Here is a 22,908-nt window from a genome sequence, read left to right as displayed (position 1 = left end):
CTAAAAACTACCTGTACAATGTTTACAATTACCTTCCAATACCCATCACCTATGTTAGACAGTGAGCTTCTACTCTAAACCAATCTGTGAGTGCCACCATCACAGCAGAAGATGGAGGCCAAGAAGGAGAAAGGCTGGACACACCCAGTTCCCTCCATCTTGCCTCCTGAACCCCCATACCAAAAACCCCAAAATCTCTTTTCCACTCTGTGATAACTTCACTATTATTCTACCTAAACTGTTGTGGCTTGCTGACCTTCATCTAAGGTTGGTAATTTGCTCCACGGGTCATAATCAAACCCACAGGTGTTCTGGGCTCTGTGCCAGGGTCTCTGAGGCCCCTGGCAGGGGTCCTGGCCATCCTGGACAGCCAGAGGGATGTTCTGGGTCCTGACATCCCAGAGCCACTGAGGTGACCTCAGGAAAGGGTGGCAGGTGGATTTAGGTGGATGCTAGAGAAGGAACAACAGGTGGACTTCCTCATTCTTCCCCACATCCTGAAAATCAGTGGATGAGATCACAGGACCAGCTCCTGTAGCTGATCCTTTGTTGGCTCCTGACACTTCATCTCTGGAAGCAGAAACGTGAGCGCTGCTGCTCCTGCAAAAACGATTCCAAGCTCCACTCATGTCAAAAGAAATTCCTTATCACCTCCTACACACTTGCCCTCTGCATCAAGGGATGGATAGATTGTGAAGAGCTGTCTCTGAAGAATAGCCAGGAGCAGATTGGAAATTTATGAAATCAGACCAAGGCAATAAAGGGAACCTTGTGGTTGGTATCTACTACAGAGCAGCCTGATGAACAGGGAGCAGAACAGCACCGGCAGATTTTTCAGGATGTTTTCCAAAGAGCACAAGGGCTCTCAATCCCCAGGTGTAAGAAGACAGGAAGGGAAGGCAAGAGACCATCATGGATATGCCAGGAGCTTCTGGTCAGACTAAAGGGTGAGAAGGAAATGCACAGGCAGTGGAAGCAGGGGCAGGTATCCTGGAAGGAGCACAGGGACACTGCCAGTTGTGTAGGGATGGGGTTAGAGATGCAGAGGATACTAACACGGGCTTCTCCACGTTTGTCAGCCAGAAAAGGAAGGTCAAAGCAAGTTGAATACAGCTGGCAAACTGGTAAAAATGGATGAGAAGGAGGCTGCCTCAGTCTCCACTGGCAGCCTCTCTCCCCACATGCCACTGTGGGTGGACTGCAAGATAGGAACTGGAGCAGCAAAACCCTCTCACTGCAAGAGATCAGCTTTGTGACACCTGAAGAACCTGAACATCCATAAGTCTATGGGACCTGACAAGATACATCCCAGTGCATGGCTGATGTAGTTTCCAAGCCACTCTCTGGGATACTTGAAAAGTCATGGTTGTAACCAGAAAAGGGGAAATGTTGCACCCATTTCTTCAAAGGGTAGAAAGGAGGATCCCAGGAGCTACAGACCTGTCAGCCTCCCCTCTGTGCCTGTGAAGATTGTGGATCCTTGTAAAGCTGTGGTGAGGCACATGGAGGACAGGAGGTGAGGGCAAGCCCTGCCTGACCTACCCAGCCTCATGCAGAGTCTGATTTTCCTGCTCATTTACCAGTCCACACTGATGGTCTGTGTGATACTGTGTGACCGTGTTCACAGGGGTTTTCAGATGAGGGAAGAGACGAGGATGTGACTCCATATTTCAGAAGGCTTGATTTATTATTTTATGACATATATTACATTAAAACTGTACTAAAAGAATAGAAGAAAAGGTTCTCCTCAGAAGGCTAGCTAAGCTAAGAATAGAAAGGAATGAATAACAAAGGCAGCTGTCCCAGACTCTCTGTCTGAGCCGGGTGTGCTGTGATTGGCCATTAATTACAAACAACTCTATGAGACCAATCACAGATGCACCCGTTGCATTCCACAGCAGCAGATAACCAATGTTTACATTTTGTTCCTGAGGCCTCACAGCTTCTCAGGAGGAAAAAATCCTAAGGAAAGTATTTTCATAAAAAGATTTCTGCAACAATACTGAGTTTTGAACATCATTCTTTCTCATAGAGCATTGTCAGAGGGTTCCTCAAGACCAGAGTCTGGCTGAGCAGAGCCAGAATGGGACCAGACAACCAGGGCAGAGAGAAAATGGGGCTGTTCTGAGGGGTGTAGAAGACAGATGTACTCCCTGTCAGTACTCAGCCAGCTGTTTTCTCTCTCAGGTATCACGACTGTGCTCACCATGACCACCCTGAGCACCATCTCCCGCAAGCACCTGCCCCGTGTGTCCTACATCACTGCCATGGACCTCTTTGTCTCCGTGTGCTTCATCTTCGTCTTCGCCGCTCTCATGGAGTACGCCACGCTCAACTACCTGGTGGGGAACAAGAAACCCCTGGAGCACAGCCACAGGAAAGCCAGGCTGGTAGGTCACAGGGGCCAGCAGAGCTGGATGCTATTATCAACCCCAAGCTGTTTAAAAATGTCCTTTCTGAGCCTGCATTGGAAACTGCTGATGTGGTTTAGGGCCTGACCCATACTGAGTTCACCCAGTGGGTCTGAGAGGTGAGACACAGCCAGAAAAAGCAGCTGAGACTCCCTTAAAACAAGGAAGCCCCTGTCAGAGCCAGGTATGCTGTGACCCCTTCAGAACTGCAGGAGAGCTCATCAGAACAGTTTAGAATGACTCACATGACTGAATGGAAATGACACTTTAAAACACCTGTATCAGTTTGATCTCTATAGAGGTATCTCAGGTCCCAGAGATGCAGAAACTGACTTTTCTTTGTGTCTTCCCCTGAGTGTGAGGATAGTGAGCCCATGGTGGTCATCATCCTCTTCATCCTCATCCTCTATCATGAGATCTGCCCTAGCTCGTGGCAGGTACTTCTGGCACATGAACTGAAAGAGGCCTCTGACCTGGGGCAGAACTGAAACAGAAAAAGACATATCTCTTCTGAGCCAGGCTATTTCCCAGCACATCCCCCATATACCTGATATCCCATCCTCATATCCCAGGGTGGACAGAGCTGTTCCATGAGGCTCCTGATGGGCCAAGAGGAGTCACATACAGCTTTTCTCCAGTAACAGGCAGCAACCAGCAGACACATCTGGGCTGTGTGCTGTATCTTCACAGACAGCTGAGCTCAGGGAAATGAGGGAAGAGGCCAGAACAGATCGAACAGGTCGTGTTCCTGCAGTGACTATTACTGGCACAGATGGGCAATCAGTGCAATCAGACCTTTGCTGAGTAGGGCTGTGCCCTGGGGTGCCAGGGAGAACACTCACAGTCATGCAGGGAGCTGCCAGCTCCCCAAACGCGGTGATTCACAGCCAGGTGCAGAGACTGGGGATGATCAGTCATCCCCCTCCACTGAACTGCACCCTTGGTGATCTGATCTGTTGCCAGATGGGTGGGGATTGATGTCCAGGACACATTTTGCTGCCTTTTCCTCCCGTTCAACCTGCCTGTCCCCCCCACAGCCACCTGCGGGCGCACAGGTGATGCCGACCTTCACCGCCATCAACATCAACCACATCATGCACTGGCCCCCGGAGATGGAGGAGGATGAGGATGACGAGCCCGGCTCCCCGTGCCTGGAGGGGAAGGAGTGTGAGCGGTTCTTCTGCTGCATCGAGGACTGTCAGACGGGGATGTGGCGGGAGGGGCGGGTGCGCATCCACATATCCCGCCTGGACTCCTACTCCCGCGTCTTCTTCCCCACCGCCTTCCTGCTCTTCAACATCGTCTACTGGATTGCCTATCTGTATCTCTAGCCCTCCTTTGTGCTCAGCTGGAACGGGCAGGGCACCAGCGAGAGGGGCTTCTCGAGGAGCATAGAGAACAGCATCTCTCCTGCTGTAGTCAGCTGTCAGTCTGAGCACCCCGACCTGGTGATTCCCTCTCCCTGCTCTCTCATCTCTTCTGAGAAGAACCAAACAGCTTTTTTTTTTTAGCCTTCTAACATATCTTTTTAGAGAATCTACCCTTCCCCAGACAGCCCTCTCTCCAACACCACCAGCATTGTACTCCTTGTAAAATTACCCAAAATTTCCATCTCAAGCATTAGGGATTTTGTCAAAAAAAACCCCTTAATGCATTTCATTTTTCCATCCAGTCCTACTCTGAAATTTCAAGGCAAGTGATGGCAAATGGAGTTTTCTGCATAGTTATTAAGACTGCAAAGGAAATAAAATACATCTCACGACTTCTGCACCACTTCCACCAGAGCAGACTTTGTGGGGTGCCAGAAGCTCAGAAAGGTCAGGAGGAAATAGTGTGGACAAGGACAGCAGTGCAGCTCTCCCACAGTAGCTGGGCTTGGCTGAAACGTTCTGGGCCTGCCCAGACATCTGATGGTGGCACTGACAAGGATGGAGATGCTGCAAGCCTCCCCCAGCTCCCCGCAGAGCATCTCTGAAGCATTCATTCCTCACGGATCACTCCAGGACACCCTCCCACTGAGGCACTGCTCATTCCCACCCCACGGGGATGGAAAGCATTTCCAAGCTGGAAGGGCCCACCTGCCTTGCTGGAGCAGGCTCTTCAGGGCCCACGGTGACATTTCTGATGTGTGACCAGGAGTCAGAGCAGGCTCTGCAGTTGGGCATAGCCAAAAGAGGGGGGAAGTCCTTGTGAGGAGGGCCAGAAGAAGCTTCCTGAGCCTGTAGTGAGGTAGTTCTCTTTGGGCTGTGAATCACAGAGGGGCAGTGCTGTCCTGGCAGTGACACTCGCTGAATGCCATCAGATCAGTGGTGAGTGCTCGGTGGCAGCCTGAGGAAGGGGTATAGGAAAGGGAACACACAGCTTCCAGTGCATTCCTGCTGCTCAGATGTGTTCCCTTCTTTATTTTTTTTTTCATAATTGCATAAAACAAGAGTTTTCACTCTAACTGGATGGCTCCTCCCAGTTGCCATCATCACTTGGTCTGTTTCCTCATGAAATCAGGAAATGGAGTGAGTTGTCCTTGATGGATTTTAAGAAGGACAAGCGTAGTGAGATGGTCCCATCTTAAAGAGATGGAGAAGTACATTACACAGTTTCAGCTGGGGAGAAACTGCTTAATAAAGAAGAGGAAACTGAGGCCCAAGGTCCATAATGTGTCAACTGGCTGCCTCCCCATTTACACCAGCTGCTGACATGGCCCACAGCATGATTGTGAGAAGCAGTGGGCCATTAATAGTTACTTACTGTGTAAATTAGAAACAAAAAGATTTTTTTAAAAAAAACAGCATGTTTTAGAAAAAAAATTAGGACTTAAGAGGCTTGTCAGGAAAAGGAAGCCAGCATGGCTGCAGAGGAAAAGTTAGGAAAGGCTGGCTCAAAGGACAGCTAACAGGGACAGGAGGTTTTATATATTCTTGGAGAGCAATTTGGTCTGGTTTAAAGACGGATTTTGACACTGTTAAATTTGATCTGAATAATGAAGTGTCATGTTTAATTCATTCACAAATGCAGCCTTACCTGGGTTCCAGATGAACAGCTAGAGCATCTTATTAAGTATACAATAGTACAACACTCAGCTAAGTATAACCTAATGGGGTCAGACCAGCAGAGCTCTGAAAGGGGAAATTGTGCCTGTCTAACCTGTTACAGTTCTTTTAAAATACCAAGGAAGAGATAAAGGTTACTCAGAAGCATAATTTGCTTAGCTACTCCGACAGCTTTTGAAAGGGAGGAAAGAAATTGTGGCGGGCGGTTCTAACTGAGGAAATTGATTTAGCAAAAGAATTATTAAGGAGGTTCTAATTAGAGGAAATTAACTGAGGAGAGGGGGGAAAAAAAGAATTGTTAAGGAGGCTCTAATTAGAGGAAATTAATGTTTTAGAGAGAAAGACACAGAGAGGGAGAAGTCTAAGAAAAGAATCAAAACAACTTGCAGACAAGGGAAGCTGCTGGGTGACAGTGCCGACTCCCAGCCAAGCTGGATGATGTTCTGCTCCCAGTAGCAAAGCGTTATTAGATGTAGCAACAGAAAAACCTCCTATGACTCAGCCCTACACCGCCAGGGAGCTGGATTAAACAGGGTCCTGTGATCTCTTTGGGGAGCCAAAAGGAAAGAGCATCCTGGATTGGAAGTGGCTCACACGGCAGGCTCTGAGTGAAGCACGTCCTCACATTTGGGCAGGCAGCTGTCGGGGCTGTGTGGGAGGGGACGCCCCGGTGGCAAACCAGGGTCTGTGCCAGATCCCTCCCCAACAGGATGGTGCCTTGAACAGTGTGCAGGCACTGGAGGCTGCGCTGAGCACAGGGAGCAAAGTGGCAAAGGGAAAAATTAACAGCCCTGTGTGACAGAGGCCGAACAGCTGCAATTTGCTGTGGCTTTGAAGCTCTTGGTGAACACAAATGATTGTCATGGGCACTGGAGAACAGAGCTCAGCCCTGACAGCAGCAACTTGTTGAAATTAGACCTTTTACAAAATCAGCCAGGAGAGAAACGGGGTGTGCAAAAACCTAAGAGGACAAAGTAGACTTGAAAGATTGTAAGATTTCACCAAAAAAAGATAAAGCCAACACACACCTAGGTAATTGAACCAATGATGGAGGATTTGACAGAGGAAAATAGTCTAGCGTGGGCTGGAGCACAAGGAAGCTGATTACTAAGGCTGGGGAAGGAGGAGGGAGGGGGCTTTTTGGCTTAGGGAAGTCTGTGCCCATCATCCATAGCACAATAAATAAAGGCATGCACAAATTCAATCATGTTTTTAATTTTCTATAGTATCAAAAAAAGGGGGGAAAAAAAAAAGAAACGCTAAGAAAAGCCAAAAAAGAAAAATCTGCCATTCTTTTGGAATGACTTTGCAAGGCTCCAGTTTCCTTCTAGAATGGATTTTTCCAGCTATCAGGAGGGAACTCAGGGCACAGAGACATCCAGTAGCTGTGAGCTGGCCTGCTCTGCACGGCCCTGGGAGTGCCCTCTCTCTCTGTGCCCTCCTGGGCTGGCATTAGACACAGACCAAACCCTTCCCTCACCTACTGCCTCCCCTTCCCAGGGAGCAGCCAGTCCCATTCCCACCCCTGCCATGGAAGACAAACACACCCAGGGCAGCAGGACCAGGGCAGTGACTGTCCCTCTTTGCTGGGCATGGTGAGGCCACTCCTCAGCTCCTCAGGTCAGTTTTGGAAGGTCTGGAGCACAAGCCTGATGAGGGGATGTCTTGGTTCAGAAAGACAGGAGTCTGCTAAGGAAGGCAGGAGCCTCCCCTGAAATGGAAAATGTAAACCCGCTCCCTCCAAATTGCTATAAATTTTAAATTAAGGGGCTCTCAGGTAAAAATACGGGAGCAAGAAATAACAGGTCTTTAATAGGGAAGAAAATAAAAGGATAAAATAAACAATGCAGTACTAGAACAACACTGACAGAGTCAGAACCCAACCTGACACCCTGTGGGTCAGGGTGTTGGCAGCAGTCCCATTGGAATTGTGGCTCAGCCCTCCTGCAGTGTCAGGACTGGCTCTGCTGGAGCAGGGATCCTGTAGAGAAGGATGGATTCTTCCTCTGAAGATCCAGTGGGAGGAGAGGCAGCTGCTGTTCCTCTGGGGAATCCAATGGAGAAGCTGTGCTGGTGTCTCAAAACCTCTGGATTATATCTGGGTAGGAATGCTTGGCTCCTCCCTCTGGGCTTACATCTCCCAGTGGGATGCTGTAGTTCTTATCAGCCATGCAGTGACATTCAATAGCAGTTATCAGCAGATGTCCCCTCCCAGGGAGGAGTGGGTGTGGAAGAGATAAGGCAAACTGCCCACTGAACAGAAGAGGACTGCCATACAGATGGCAAGTAGAATACAATCTGCTTTTGCAAATCCAGAACAGGGGAAGCTGAGGGAGCTGTGGAGGCTCAGCCTGGAGAAAAGGAGGCTCAGGAGAGACCTTATTGCTCTCTACAGCTCCCTGACAGGAGGGTGTGATGAGGGGTAGGTCAGTCACTTCTCCCAGATAACAAGAAACAGCATAAGAGAAAACATACTCTAGTTGTGCCAGGGAAGGTCTAGGTTGGATACTGGGGAAAAATTCTTCATTGGAAGGGTGGTCAGGCTGTGGAACAGGCTGACCAGGAAAGTGGAGGAGTCACTGTTCCTGGAGGTGTTTAAAAGATGTGGAGATGTGGCACCTGGGGAGATGGTTTAATGGAGCTCTTGGCAGTGTTAGATTTACATTTGGACACAATGATCATAAAAGGTCTTTTCCAACCTAAGTGATTCTGTGATTCTATCACTCTACTAGCCTCATACCTAATGATGGGGACTGGAAATTATGATCTCAGCATTCATGTCTTGTGGCCTTTCTTTGGAATATAAAAGGAAATCAGGAAGAAGGTTGATTTTTCATTTCTCTGCCTCCAATTCCTATTCTTCCCCTCCAAATTATGCCACATAAGGAACCATTTTTAGCCTGTGTGCTCTTCAGGACAGGGATTCTGTTACTGTGTGTTTGTACAGGGGCTGGCACTCTGGGGCTTGGTCCTTAACTGAGATTTCTGGATGCTTCTTATTATACATAATAAACAACATTATACACTGCCCATCCTTACCACTGTCTATCTACACCTTGTAAGAGGGGTAAAAATTGTGCCCTGACCCCCTCCTGATGCGGTTACTGGAGCTGGTTATTTATTTCCAGAGAAAACTATCTTGTTGGAAAGTAGGGGAAAATGTCACTGATGTTTTTGATGGGTGTTGGGATATTTTTGGGTTTGTTGTTTAGCTTTAAGAAAGGCAGAAGTTGCTTCAAGTCAGCTCTGCTCAGGAGCAGTCTCAGCCACTCAAAGACATTCTTTGTAAAGCAGGAGAAGGCCTTGCTTGTCCCCCTCACTCTGTTGCCATTGTAAATAAAATAACTGATGTTTCCCCCAGTGTCTTGGGGTGGAGGGGCTTTGGCAGCAATATTTGGTGGAGTTTATTTCAGCCTTTCTCTATTTCCATTCATGCTGGTGACTTTTGGAGCAAACACAACCCAAAGGACAAACCCAGCTCTGGAGGAGGCCTCACCCAACAGCCACCCTCCTGTCCCTGGGCCCACACAGCCAGATCTGTGTCACTTTAACCTTTTAATCATTTTATCCCCCTTTCTTCCCCACTTTTGGGTGCCAGGGGAGGTGTTGTTATTTAGCACTGAGGCACAGGGAGGGAAGGTGCTGCTTTCTGGGTGCCGTGGGGCAGAGGCCCTAGCCCACAAATGGAGCACCTCCACCTCTCCCTGGCACACTGTGCATCCCTCCAGGATTTAGCACTTCCCAAAATGTTAAAAACATGAGGTCATGAACGGGGAGGGAAAGGGGAGAAGGGCAAGTTATATTAAGTCGTTACTTTTTATATTCCTAATATACATTCATTATAATTTGTCTTCCCCTTAATGCCTCAGATTTGTAGGCCTTGGGAAGACTGAATTTAAGGAGAATGAGAGTGGCCAAAAATGTTCCAAACTGTGTGTCTCAGAGTAAGGAGGGAGACACAAATGGGATGGGATGGGATGGGATGGGATGGGATGGGATGGGATGGGATGGGATGGGATGGGATGGGATGGGATGGGATGGGAGCTGCCTCCCCTCATGGAGAAATGGCCCCATCACCCAAGAGAACCTCTGGCGGCCCACAAAGGGCAGGAGGTACCTGCTGTGAAGGGCTGGGGTAGGACACACCTTGCTCCCCGTGTTGGAAACCCAGGAACCCAGGGGAAATGCATCATTGCCTGCAGAACTCCAATTAAAAAAAAAAAGGAAAAAATTATTTCTTCTTTTTTTTTTTTTTTAAGAATTGTGCATGAGAAAATTGACTCAATTTTCTCTCTGAAGGACTCTCAGGTCTTTCAGGTTGATTTGTTGTTGTTGTTGATGCTTGACACGATTTTACCCCTCTCTACTTGTTTTTTCCCCTTCTACCCACATCTTCCAGAAGAAGTAAATAATAGAGTCTGGGCCTTCTCTGTCCCAGCCACACTCCTGGCACCATCTGAGCCTTGGTGAGAGTCAGAACAATGCAGGATGGAGGGGAGCTGGGAAGCCTCAATAGCTGCTCTGAGCAGGTCGGCATAGCAACATCTCCAGGGAGAGCGCTCCATGGGGTAATTTCCATTCCCTTTAAAGCCCACTTGGGCTGCTGGAGGGGTATAAAAGGGACTCAGAAAAAGCCTGTTAATTAGGATTAGCAGCTTCAGGAGCATCAAGCCACAGTGCTCTGAGCTGAGCCATTTATCTAAGAGAACTCAAGGCTCTTGACTGCCTCCTTCACAAGGCACAGCATACAACTTGGAAATCAGATGGCAGAACCATCTTTGAGGGAATGGCCCCACCCTGGCTGCTGAATGGCTCTGCAGCCCCTTTCCTGTGTGCACACCATGCTTTGCTGGGCTCAGGAGGCACAGACCCATCTCATCAACACAAACTGCACAGGGTGTGAAACCCACAGAGGGTGTGAAACCCACAGGGCACATGCTGGGTGCCCCTGGGTGAGGTTTTGGGATGATTCATATGCCATGGATGTCTGAAGAGCCCCAAGAGCAAGCAGCCACCGTGGACAGGCGGTGTCACCATGCTCTTTCATGGACTCCTTGGAAAAACAAGGCAGGGGCATTTTCACAGCTCCTGGGATATGACTTTTATTCAGCTGCCATAAGGTTCCTGCCTTTCATCATTCTGCTGCATGAGAGGCCCAAGGAAGGTGATAAGTCTGTAAAAATGAAACCCATCTTTGCAGCAGCCTGTATCACACACATGGGCAAAAATAAGGCTGCAGGGAGAGGTTGAGTCACTGCCAGGCTGCCATTGGGCTGATTTGCATCTCTGGAGTGTTACTGACCCTGACAAACCTCCTCGGGAACTTTTGCTGCCACCTCCCCTTGCCAAATGTGTGGTGAAACACAGATGTCTCCCTAGCATTATTCTGCTTCTCTGGGTGCTTTCACCTCCTCAGGGTAAAACACTACCTGAATCAGAGATGAGCTGCAGGCAGAGCTGCCCATCTGGGACTGGAGTACAAGTTTCCTGGTATAGATCACTCTTCCTGGAGAAATAACTTTAGGTCTGGTCAAAAAATACCCATGGCAGCAATTCAGTCCTTCACACTGCAATCTGGTTTTCAAGATCAGAAAGGAAAAAGTCCTTTGCCATATTGACTGCTGGGCCAGGTTCAGGCAGCTCTGAAAGGCAGAATTTTAAGGCATTTTAAGGCAGAAAGGGGCCTATAGTCTCCTCCCATTCTAGCCACAGAAACTCCCAATAACCTCAAAGAATATATATATAGCAGCAGAACCCCACCAGGCCAGAAAGACAAGGAATCCCTGCCCAAGAGTTTACAGTCAGCACCTTGAAAATGCTCAGTGTCTGCTGTGGTCCTTGCCATGAGGAAATTCCATGAGGAACATCCTTCACCTTCTGTCACAGCCAGGCCCCCCCAGCATCCAGCAGAGATCAGGAGCTCAGGGAAGGAAGTCAGGACAATGTGTGAGAAGGAAAAGCTGTAGTAAAGATTTTTAGTCAGCCAGAACTGTCACACCTCAAAATAACAGGTACGATAACAATTCTAGGTGACTGAATGTCTGAGTAAGATCACACACTGACCAAAAAGGTAGAAACACAGAACTGAAGAATAGTTTGGGTTAGGAAGAATCTTTCAATTCAATCTAGTCCAACCTCCCTGCAATGAGCAGGGAAATGTCAATCTATATCAGGTTGCTCAGAGCCTCAGAACCTGACCCTGGATGTTCTCAGAGATGGGGCTTCTACCTGAGCAACCTATACCAGGTTTTCACCACTCTAATTATTAAAAAAAATTATCCATGCTTCTAGTCTGAACTCACCATCTTTGAGTTTAAAACCATTATTCCTTGTTGCATTTTGGCACTGAACCCAAAAGCAAAAGGAGCTGCACAGCCCCTGTGCCCCCTCTGCCCAGCACCACTGGGATATTAAAGCCTAACTAAAGCCAAGTGTTAGAACATGCTGAGTTCATTCAGGCATTTCTCATTATTTTCCCATGACTTCTCAATATCCTGCCTCTCAATGTATTCATCTGGCAGCAAATTAGAGATGAGGGAACGGCGTCTCTCCCTAAGTCATCCAGAGAACACAAAATGAAGCAAAATCATAACAGACAGGGAAACTTCTTGTGAGTCATCATCTTCCCTCCTTCCCCTCTCCCTTTTCAGCACTGCTAATAGCCCCAGGATTGCTCCATGAAGCCTGGAACCAGAAGGTACCATTCCCGCTCTTTTTTAGCTTTCATTTCACATAAGAGAAGGAAGAAAGCAGCAATTGGATCTTTGTGTCTCTATTTCAGACATCCTGTACATGCTCTGCTGAGATTGATGGCCCAGTTATGCCAAATCTATGACATAAATTCAATGTCCCTTTACCACCATGCCCAGTAAGATCTTACCCACCCACCATCCCCCAAAAAAGGAACACCCAACCAACAAAAGAAACAAACCCAAACAAATGGATTAATCAAAGAGAGCACCAGAGCTGTTGTGATCAGTGCACAACAATCCAGGGGTGCTGCACATAAAAGGAAGGAAAATGGTCTCATGTCTGTAGAACAAAGAAAATGCTTTTGTCAAATCCTCAGATCCCTGTGTTCAAACTGCAAGGCAATTTCAGTGGCATTGGTTTTGCTGTATCCTACCACATATTTCAAATTATAGCTTGATCATCAACTTTCACTGCTCAAAAAGAAAGATAAAAACTTGCTCTAGGCTGCTGTATTTTAAAGAACCATTTCTGATTTCTTTGGCCAAATTTTCAGAACAAATGCATTTGTCCTTGAGATACTTTCTATTTGATCTGCATTGATATTCACAAAATAACCCACTTCTCCCTGGCTGAAGGGACTGAAATGTTTGCTCCAGAGACTTTAGATAAGCCATTAATAAATGTTGCTGGGTTTAGGGGTGATAGGGTCACCATGCCTTGTGGACCTATAGGTGGCCAACATTCCTGCAGTGTTTAGGACCTGAATTCAAATTCACTACCAGTGTATTTGTATCCATTAGGGGAAAACTTGGCAGGCTGAAACCATCCCCATCTTTCATTAGTTAAAGCAATAGAAATGGCTAACTTGGAACTCTTGGAATCCAAAAGTGCAGGAAACTGGGTCCACAAACACCATCCCACCTGTGAAAAGGGGGATGGAGAGAAGGGAGGTGTAGGAAGGGAACACCATGAACTCAGCTCATCCCTGGTGTGTCTGCCACCTCCTTTCTGCTCTGTGACTCCCTGCACTGAGGCTGCTGCCCTTGCAAACTGGAAAATCTGTACTAAGTGATGTGCAAAAACCATCCCAACACACAGGAGGCTGCTCACCCTGTTTGTTCCCCAAGCCACATCCACACACAGAAACACTTTTTGACACCAAGACCTCTTTCACCTGCTGATTGTCCCATCTCCTCTCCAGGGGGGTTGGTATTTCTGCTGACTCTTGAAAATACCAAGCCAGGAGGAGAGACCTGACGTCCTGGAGCTCTGGAGTGTATGGACCATGCTGGCTTTTACCATTCTGGGCCAGCCAGGGGTCCAGGCTCTCCAGGAGCAGTGTCCCAAGGGAGCAGAAATCCATTTGGCTGATCCATGAGTTTGCAGGAAGAAGGGAGAAAAGCAGGATGTGACTTTAGAAGGGGTTTTACTCCAAAAGCAGAAGAGGTTTTAACTCAGGTGAGTCACCTGACCTCACGTGTAGTTCGTGACTTTGGATGGAGCAAGCACAGAGAGGAAAATGAAAAAAAAAGAAAGAAAAAAATTTCCAAAAATAATATAGATTTTCAGCCACATAAAAATGCATCGGAACAGAAACAACTTCTCACTGTGATCAGCTTCTAGAGCAAAGCCAGAGCTCTCCTCAGAAGACCAGGCTCTTTGTTGGTGGCCTAAAACAGCCTCTGTGAGGATAAAGCACAAGGACCTCACTTTCAAGCAATTAAAAAGCCTCCTGACCCCAGGCCGCCCACAGCAGCTTGCTGTGACACTTCCCAGACCCAGCCTGGCCCTACACGGTCCCACTGCATGGAGACAGGTGAAAATTGGTCTCCTTCCCCAGAAATCCTGCTGCTCTCCCTCACTGGGCCCCAGAAAATGACATTACAGCCATGCTGCACTCAGATGACCCCCAAGGGGTCTCAAGTGAAGAGGAAATAAATAGACAGAGGCACTTTGCTTTTCCACCATACAATCCAGGGCAGCCAGGACACAGCCAAGCTCTTCCTGCACCCTGAAATGGGAGAGGGTCCCTGGCAGGACCCTCATCTCCTCATCTCCTCATCTCAGGGATGGCTTATTGCATGGGCAGATTATTCTAGTGCAAATTTTATCTTAGCTAAAACTGGAAAAAGTAATCAAGGCAAATGCAACAGCTCAGAAGGAATCAGAGTAGGATTAGACATTTATATGAATAAGAATAGCTTCTGCACTTTGACTTGCTGTGATAAAAATAATAAGAACCTCAGTTTTCACGCTCCAGGGCAGAAAAAATGATCTCTGAACAAGGTGTTAGAAAGAAATTTCCTCTCACCACAGTGGTCCTCAACTGGCCAGGTCACAGAACAGAATCTAGGGGTGTGTGGAGACAGAGCTGGCTGGAAGGCCCTGGGCTTGCTCAGGAGCATGAGATGGGTGCAGTTATCAGAAATAAATGAAGCAAGGCCATCACTCCAGTTATCAGAAATAAATGAAGCAAGGCCATCACTCCCCTTCCCTCTTTGCATTTCCTTGCTAAACCCCAGTCCCCCCCAAATGAAGACCAGTGAGTTTGTGCACTGGATTCCAGGGATCTCCTCACATTCTCTGGTGTTTCTCTGCAGAGATGGATCAGTGCCAACCCTCACCTCCTCCTCCTCCTCCTCCTCCCAGGCTGAGCCTTTAAGTGGTAATGGCCTGAGCTGATTAATAAACTGGCTTGAGACTGCTGATCTCTTTGCACCATTAAACCTTTCCCCAGCGACTCCTCATTAATCCCTCCCAAAGTCCTCCTAGATGAGGTTGTTGTTAGCACCATCAATCCTTTTTAAGGCCTCAATTTGCAGAGGAAAGGAGCAGGGGAGTGCGGGAAAGGGTGCATTTGTCAGGGGAGCCATCTGTTCCCGGGGCTGCCGAGAGCTCAGTGCCTGCTCCCAGGTGAGGAGCAGCACACAGCATCCACCACAGGGCAGGACAGCCTGCTCCAGGCACCTGGGGGATTCAGGAAGGCCAGGAGAAATACCTGGCATTTATTTTCCTTACTTCCAGTGCCTTTGGTTAGGGGCAGAAGGCTCCACCACACCTGGTCAATGATAAATTCCTGCTGGTATCTGCAGAGATGCTCTCAAATAAACAGGGCTGGGACAGCAACCACCCACAGCACTGCTGCCTATAGGCCTGAGCAATCCTCTTTGTCTTAGCTCCACTTTCTAATTATTAAAGCAGCCACATCTTCAGCCAGAAGACTTGATTTGCCTTAATTCCTCTGGAAAGTGGAATTTTGTGGGAAATGCATGAATTTTATGATTGGCTTTTCGCAAATATTAAAATAAATATTATATGTGTTGTGTTAGAAAGTAATGCTGTATTAATTCTCTTAAGTAGTGTGTTAAATATAGTTTTAGGTTATAACATAATGTTAAAATAGAAACTATGCTGTTTTAAAGAAAGAACTCAGTGAGATGGCAGCCACAGGATACCCAAATCTTGCAGAGAAAGAGAATTTATTGCTCTCTTATCAGAAGAAGCAAACTTCTTCAGGCCTCGAAGGCGCTGTTAGGATTCAGAGGAAGAAGCTGACACTGACCAGCCAGAATCCTTTGTTTGAATGGAATTTATGCATCATGCATGAGGTGTATGAATATGCAACAGGCTGTTGTTCTTAAGGATTGATCCTCTGTTAACGTGGGTCCTTTTCGGGCTTATTTTGCCCAGAAAGAGGTACCCAGACTGTCCGTAACTCTTTGTCTCTATTGTCTCATATTGTCCTAATTACAATTGTCCAAATCATTAATACTCTAATTGTATTACTATTTTTATAACCATTTTATTACTATTAAACTTTTAAAATTTTAAAAACAAGTGATTGGCGTTTTTCACAAATTTCAACCACCCAGTCCATAGCCCCCTGTCACTTTCAGCCTTTTCCCTCACTGTCAGCACACTAGCCCTGATTGTCTTTTCTTAGCTCTTCCAGAAATTTTTCACGTCCTTATTTCTCATTACTTTGAGCCATGCTTAGGGGCTTGGAAGGAGGATGGTGGCAGCAGAGGTGCTGAACTGTCCCCACCACTGATGGTGGCAGCATGGAAATCACGTCTGCAAAGCCACAGCCCAGTGTTTCTGCCTTTTAACCTAAAACCTCACAGCTATTTTTTCCCCTCCCCTGTGTCTGAAAACTTGCAACTTTTGAACTCTGGGTTTTATGTCCATGTGAGCTTTTCAAATGAATGTTTTAAGATCAGGTTTGATAGATATGAGGTCATATAAGCCTGTCAGCTGGAACCAAGCTACAACTGTGGCTGCGCACAGAGCAAACTGTGCCACTGCTGCTAATGATCCACTGGAGTGGAGGGGAGGGAGAAGGGACAGAAGGGAGGGAGGGAGGGAGGGAGGGAGGGAGGGATGATGCTGGCACAGGAACTGTGGACAGCAGTTTCCTTCTGGAGCCACTTGTGGGAGGGACAGCTGCCCAGTGTTCAGGCAAACATCAGAACAAACATCTTCAAAGCTGAAATTGGTAGCTTGATTTAACCATGGTGCCATTGTGTGCAAACCCAGGGCACACGGGGAATATTTCTGTGTCTGCTCTGGGGTGCCCTGACCCCCAGGGCAGCACTGACTCTGACCCTCATCCATGGGGAAAGTTTCCTAGACTGCAAGATAGACTGGAATCCACAAAAGTGTGAAATAGATTATAGAGAGCAGTGTAGGTGAATCACTTGGTGAGAAATTGAGGTTTGGGATTTTTAGAGTGTTGTGGATGGAAGCAAGATGGAGGGCACAGGGTGTCATCCTGGGTTTCTTCTTCATGCTTCTTCTTCCTCCTTCTCCATAGGTTTGGGTGGCATTTTGTAATTGGGCAGAAAAGTCTCCGTTGCAGGTCTTTGGGATCAGTTATTGGGTTAAAAGGAGAAATAATCCAGGTGTCAGTTTAGCTTTAAAATACCTTGGAACAAGAGATTGCTGGCCATTTTTGAGGTGCTTTTCCAGCATGCTGAGCCTGGTGTGGACAGCATGCAAAACTCTAGAGAAGATAATAATAAACAAGAACCTGAAGACTGAAAAAATCCAGTGCAACTCCCTTTCCTGACACAAAACCACTCCAGGAGGGTCTCCCCAGACAGGGGAGCCACCAGGGAGGGCCCAGCCTGGGATCCAGAAGTCGAGGAATCGGCAACAGGTACCCTGGCCCCATTGCTCCCAAAGTGTTGGAACCCAAGGCATGGGGAATGTTTCTCTGGGAAGTCCTGACCCCCAGGAGAACTGCTTTTAACCTTCACCCATGGAGAAAGCTTCCAAGGCTTTGGAATTAATTGGAATATACGAGAGTGTGAAATAGATAATGGTGTAGTTCATCACAGGGTGAGTTTTGGGAGACAAGATGGAGGATTTTGGGTGTTGTCTGATCTCCTTCTTGCTCTTCATCTGCTCCATTTTCTGCAGTGCTGGTGGCACAGAGGGATTTTTAGGAAGAGCCCCAATGCAGATGTTGTGTGAACAGACAAATAATTAATTATTGGTAGAAAGGTAGAAATAAAATTAGTTCTAAGAGTTAGTTGGACAAAATAATTTTAAAAGACCTTAAATCTGTGCGTCTTGTGACTTCTTGGTGCCTCTCTCTTTGTGTGCTAAGTCTGGTGTGCAGACAGTGTTGATAAGAGAAAAAATAAACAATAACCTGAAGACTGAAAAAACCCAAAGTCTGTTCATCTCTCAATCCTGGCACAGAACTATTTGGGGGTCTCCCCGTCAGGGGATCCTCAGGGGGGTTTTGGACACCAAAGCATGTCCAAGAGGGGCTCTGAGAGGGAAAACCCCGGGCATGGGCACAGCTTGGAAAAGGATTTCTCCATGCTTGGCCCAAGAGCTGATCAGTGCTGTGCTCCTGATTACACCTCCCACATCTCTGTGCTGCCTTTGCCAGCTGTAATTTGGAAATGACCATGTCAGTTCTGTGATGTTGGAGTTCTGGGTGTTGAGAATTTTAGACTTTCTATGCTAACAAACTCTAACTCCCAATGAAACACTACGTTTAACCTAAAGCCATAGAGAAAACTTCCAGACTTAATGAATAACACTAAGATTACAAGTGTGTAGTTAATTAGAAGTGTGTAATATCACAAAGTAGAAAATTCAAAGTTTAACATTTTAGAGTATAATAATATATATAAAACTAAAATAAAAGTTTTAAAGCAGTAACTGATCCTTTCTCTTCACAGTCTTCTTCATAAGTTTAAGTAATTTTTTTGTGATTAAACAAAAAAGTCCATATGACAAACTTTAAGTAATTAATTATTAAATTAAAAATAAATATAATTTAAGTATAATTTCTTAAATAATTTAACCTTAAAAAAACTGATAAAAATAGTAAACCATTTTATAACTTATTAGTAAAATACTATAAAATTCACAACTTATAAAATAAATAAAAAATAATAAACACCTAAATCTTAGTTTTAGAATATAATAATATATATAAAACTTAAATAAAAGTCTTAAAGCAGTAACTAATCCTTCCTCTTCACCTTCTTCATAATTTTCAGTAATATTTTGTAATTAAACCAAAAAGTCCACATTGCAAACTTTGAGTAACTAATTATTAAATTAAAAATAAAAATCATTTAAGTATCATGTCTTAATTAAATAATTTAACCTTAAAAACCGTATAAATTAAAGTGCATTTTATAACTTATTAGTAAAATATTCACAACTATAATGAGCAGGAGTTTTCAGAGGCCGTGGTGGCTTTGGCAGTGGTTTGGCTGGTGATGAGCACACCAAGTATAGCCAGCAACAGCTGGACTCCATAGGGGAAAAAAGGAAATAACCACACACACATGCAAAAATCATCAGTCAGGCTCCTTTTAAATGATTAATGCAGCGCACAGAGAAAGGCTTTTCAGCTCTGAAATCTTCCCATGATTATATAAACCTTAACTCCTTGCAGCTCCTGAGGAGCTGTGTTTGTTTGTGGGCATTTGCAGCTGCTGTGGTGTCAGAAATAGAGCACAGAGGGAGGATGCCATGGGCAAACAGAGGAAACCCCAAATTGCTCCAGTCATTTAAACATTCAGGGAGATAAAACACTGCAGAGAGGGTCTGGAGTGAGCAGTGCTCGAGGGAGGGAGGGGTTACAGCCACCACTGAAGTTGTTTCTGTTCTCTTGGGTCCGTACAATTAATTATCGTTATTAATTATTTATGATGTTACATAAATAAGTAATAATTAGTGCTATAATCACCTCAGCCACTGAAATTGTAGAATTATCACAGAATTATCTGGGTTGGGAGGGACCTTAAAGATGATCTTGTCCAACCCCTCTGCCATGGGCAGGGACACTTTTCACCATCCCAGGCTGCTCCAAGCCCTGTCCATCCTGGCCTTGGGCACTGCCAGGGATCCAGGGGCAGCCACAGCTGCTCTGGGCACCTGTCCCAGGGCCTGCCCACCCTCACAGGGGAAAATTTCTTCCTCAAATCTAATCTAAACCTGCCCTCTGCCAGTTTAAACCCATTACCCCTTGTCTCATCACTAAAAATCCTTGTCCAAATTCCTTCTCAAGCTCTTTTGGAGCCCCTTTAGTCTCCCTTGAGCCTTCCCTTCCCCAGTGTGGTCCTACTGCTCTGTTCCTCAGCCCTCTCTCTGTCCAGGGAGAACCTCCATGTGACCCCAAATTCATCCCTAGAGGATGGATTCCCCCAAATCCACTGCCCATTTCTGGTGGTGGTGCCCCCATGGGCTGTCCCAGGAGTGCTCACACTTGCAGCGGGATGCTGATTTCTCCCTCTGTGATTTCTCCCTCTCTTCTCTCTGGCTGTGGACATCATGGCCCCAGAGACATCTCAGAATGGAGGGCATTGCACTGATTTAAGAGGTTTTGTTTCACCTTAGGGCTTCACAAGCAATTACCTCCCTCAGTGAGGAGTGATCACACAGAGGCCACTCCCCATCCCACAGCCTCCCACCTCCATCCACCCACCAGGTAAATCAGGAAGACAGGAATGCCCCAAAGCCCCTCCAGCCCCTCTGCCATCCATCCCATCAACTGGCACCTCATGCACTGGGCTTCAACTCCACCAAAAATGAACACATTTTGCAATGCCCACACCCTGAAGAAACACCAGCAAAGAAACAACACTGAAACCCAAGAGTGAGATCTTCTTCTCCTCCACATCCAGCCCCTCTCCCCCCAGCTGCTGCTCACAACATCCAGGCCCTGGGGGGGACCAGCAGGTGACACTGCCCAGCCTCATGGGCACTTGCATAATGGGGAAGTGTCAGGGATTAGAGACGAGAGAGCAGCGGCTGCAATATAAAAGCAAACTGAATAATTAAAGAGAGGAGCTGTTCCTTGCAGAGAACAAAATGAAAGAGTTGTGTGATTTGAGCAGAAGTGACCTTTACACTTCATTACAAGGAGGTGGCGTCCTTATGGGGTTATTAATATTTCCAGCTGAATTAGCTTGGGTTAAAAATGGCTCAAAGGAATGAGGAAGGAGAGGGAGAGTGAACAAAAATATATCATTCTGTCTTTTTCTCCTCCTCTTTGCTTTTTAGTTTTTCTTTTTTATTTTTTTAATTTGTTGACTTGAAAGCAGAAGGGGCTGAGTGGCCATCAGGAGGGAGGCTTCATTAGAAACAGGGAGAGCTGCAGGGTGAGCTGGCTCAGGGATCTCCCCTCCACGCTGGCTGTGCTTCAGAAGCAGCCTGTGGTGCCTCTGTGGCTGTTGCCACACTGACACCAGGGCACACAGGGGGCTGTCGCTCACTGAGCTGCACACACGTCACAGAAATGACACTCAGGTGGCTCTGAGCCAGCAGTGGAGCTCTGACACGCACTCAGTGGGATCTCCTAGGGCAGGCATGCTCCTGTGGTCACTGCTCACCTCCCTGTGGGCCAGCTGATTCCCCTTGCCACACAACATCAATGTGGAAATGGACAGCCCTGCTCAGCACACTGTAACCCACCCTGACACAAGGGACAGACAAACACCCTCCCTCCCAAACAGACACAGAGCCACGGCCTCCATCAGGGCTGTTTTAGCACGGGGCAGACCACAGAAATCCTGCAGAAAATAGAGCTGCTTCTGTCGCAGACATCTTTTTATGAGAAATCTTTCCTTCAGATTTTTTTCGTCCTGAGAAGCTGGGAGGCCTCAGGAACAAAATGTAAACAATGGTTATCTGCTGCTGTGGAATGCAACAGGTGCATCTGTGATTGGTCTCGTGTGGTTGTTTGGAATTAATGGCCAATCAGTCAGCTGGCTTGGACACAGTGTCCAAGCCACAAGCCTTTGTTATAATTTTCTTATTCTATTCTATTCTTAGCCAGCCTTCTGAGATGAAACCTTTTCTTCTATTCTTTTAGTTTAGTTTTAATGTAATATATATCATAAAATAATAAATCAAGCCTTCTGAAATATGGAGTCAAATCCTCACCTCTTCCTTCATCCTAAGACCCCTGTGAAGACCGTCACAGCTTCAGTTCCGTTCAGTTCAGTTCAGTTCAGTTTCATCCAGGAAAGGACCTTCACCTCAGCATGTCGCAGCAGGGGCAGCCCCACACAACCCCACAGAATCATGACTGCCAATAAAGCCCCAAAGCACTGGGTGAATTAAATAAATAAAGTTCAGCTCAGCAACCTGCACCTAAATCCAAGCTGCAATTTTGCTGCTCAGAGCCTCCAGGTGAACACAGTTGTGCTTTTTGCTGTGATCACTCAGGCTCATTTTAGTCCCATCACTGAGATGCAAAAGTGTTGTTACCTCGATGACACAGCCAGACACCTGCTTGTTTCTCCACAATCCAGGCCTGAACAATTTCTTTTACTGCCTCTCTGTGCCCAGCAATAACAGGCATCAGGAAAACCCACCAGAGCAAACAGAAGGGGAGAGAAACATGAAAGCAGGTGCAGATCAATGAGGAGGGAGCCTGCAACCCCTGCCAGGGCTGCAGAGTCACCACAGGGCTCCCTCCACAGCATCCTCCCCACCCTCCCAGCAGGGCACCTTGCAGGGGGCTCTTGCAAATGCCATGCAAAACCACAAATCAAATAAAAACTCGAAGCTTTTGATCATGAAATGGCCACGGTGGTAGCTGCTGCTCCTCCAGTGGCTGCTGAATCACAGCCCCTCACTTATTTATAGGGCTCCCCAGGGCGAGTGGATGACAAATGCCAAAGAACACGCACCTCACCCCCACAAGGTGTTGTTATCCTGGTGCAAAGGAGATGCAGAGTGAGGAAGCAGCACCCTGGCAGCTGTGCCAGACGGGTGGAGGCAGGCAGAGCACCCAGACACTTCACCCACCAGCAATGCCTCCAGCACCATCACTGAGAGCTGCTCCCAGCAAGGGCTCTCACCCTCAGGGTGTAGCTCATGCCCATTCCTAATTCCCACTGTTTTTAGTGGGAATTACTGATTCCCCCAGTTTTTGATGCCATCTTCACTTTGACAAAGGGCACCACTCCTGTGAGCACAGTAAAGAGCACAGTGGTGCACAGAGCAGATTTATCTGGGCTCTGAACTGATTCCAGGGATGGAGGCCAGGGTGCTGATGCTCCAGAGGGAGAAGCAGCAATAGATGCTGAGATCCAAAGTTTTCCCCTTATTGCTGGAGGCTATTGCACATGAGCCAGGCATTGAACAGTTCCAAGGGCAAGGGAGGGGAAAATTCAGCCTTAACATGGCCTTGGTGCTAGGAAAAGGCATGAAAGTGAGGTGAGAGGAAGGAAAAGGCCGAATCTTCCCCAGGCTGGGTCAGGGAGGTGGGAAACCCT

The 22,908-nt window shown here is 47.0% G+C and overlaps 1 protein-coding gene across 1 annotated transcript in view; it reads left to right on the top strand.

Annotated features, from left to right (window-relative positions):
- The window catches only part of LOC131088384 (gamma-aminobutyric acid receptor subunit gamma-4), a 43,061-nt gene extending 34,191 nt beyond the window's left edge, over nucleotides 1-8,870 (top strand). The window contains exons 8-9 of the mRNA XM_058032402.1: nucleotides 2,188-2,390; nucleotides 3,449-8,870. Coding sequence (XP_057888385.1) covers nucleotides 2,188-2,390; nucleotides 3,449-3,742 — 497 coding nt within the window. The 3' untranslated portion in view covers nucleotides 3,743-8,870. The remainder of the gene's footprint in view (nucleotides 1-2,187; nucleotides 2,391-3,448) is intronic.
- The last annotated feature ends 14,038 nt before the right edge of the window (nucleotides 8,871-22,908 follow it).

Source organism: Melospiza georgiana, chromosome 12 (genome assembly GCF_028018845.1).
Source record: "Melospiza georgiana isolate bMelGeo1 chromosome 12, bMelGeo1.pri, whole genome shotgun sequence".
Lineage (NCBI taxonomy): Eukaryota > Metazoa > Chordata > Aves > Passeriformes > Passerellidae > Melospiza > Melospiza georgiana.
This window is presented reverse-complemented; position numbering and strand designations above follow the sequence as displayed.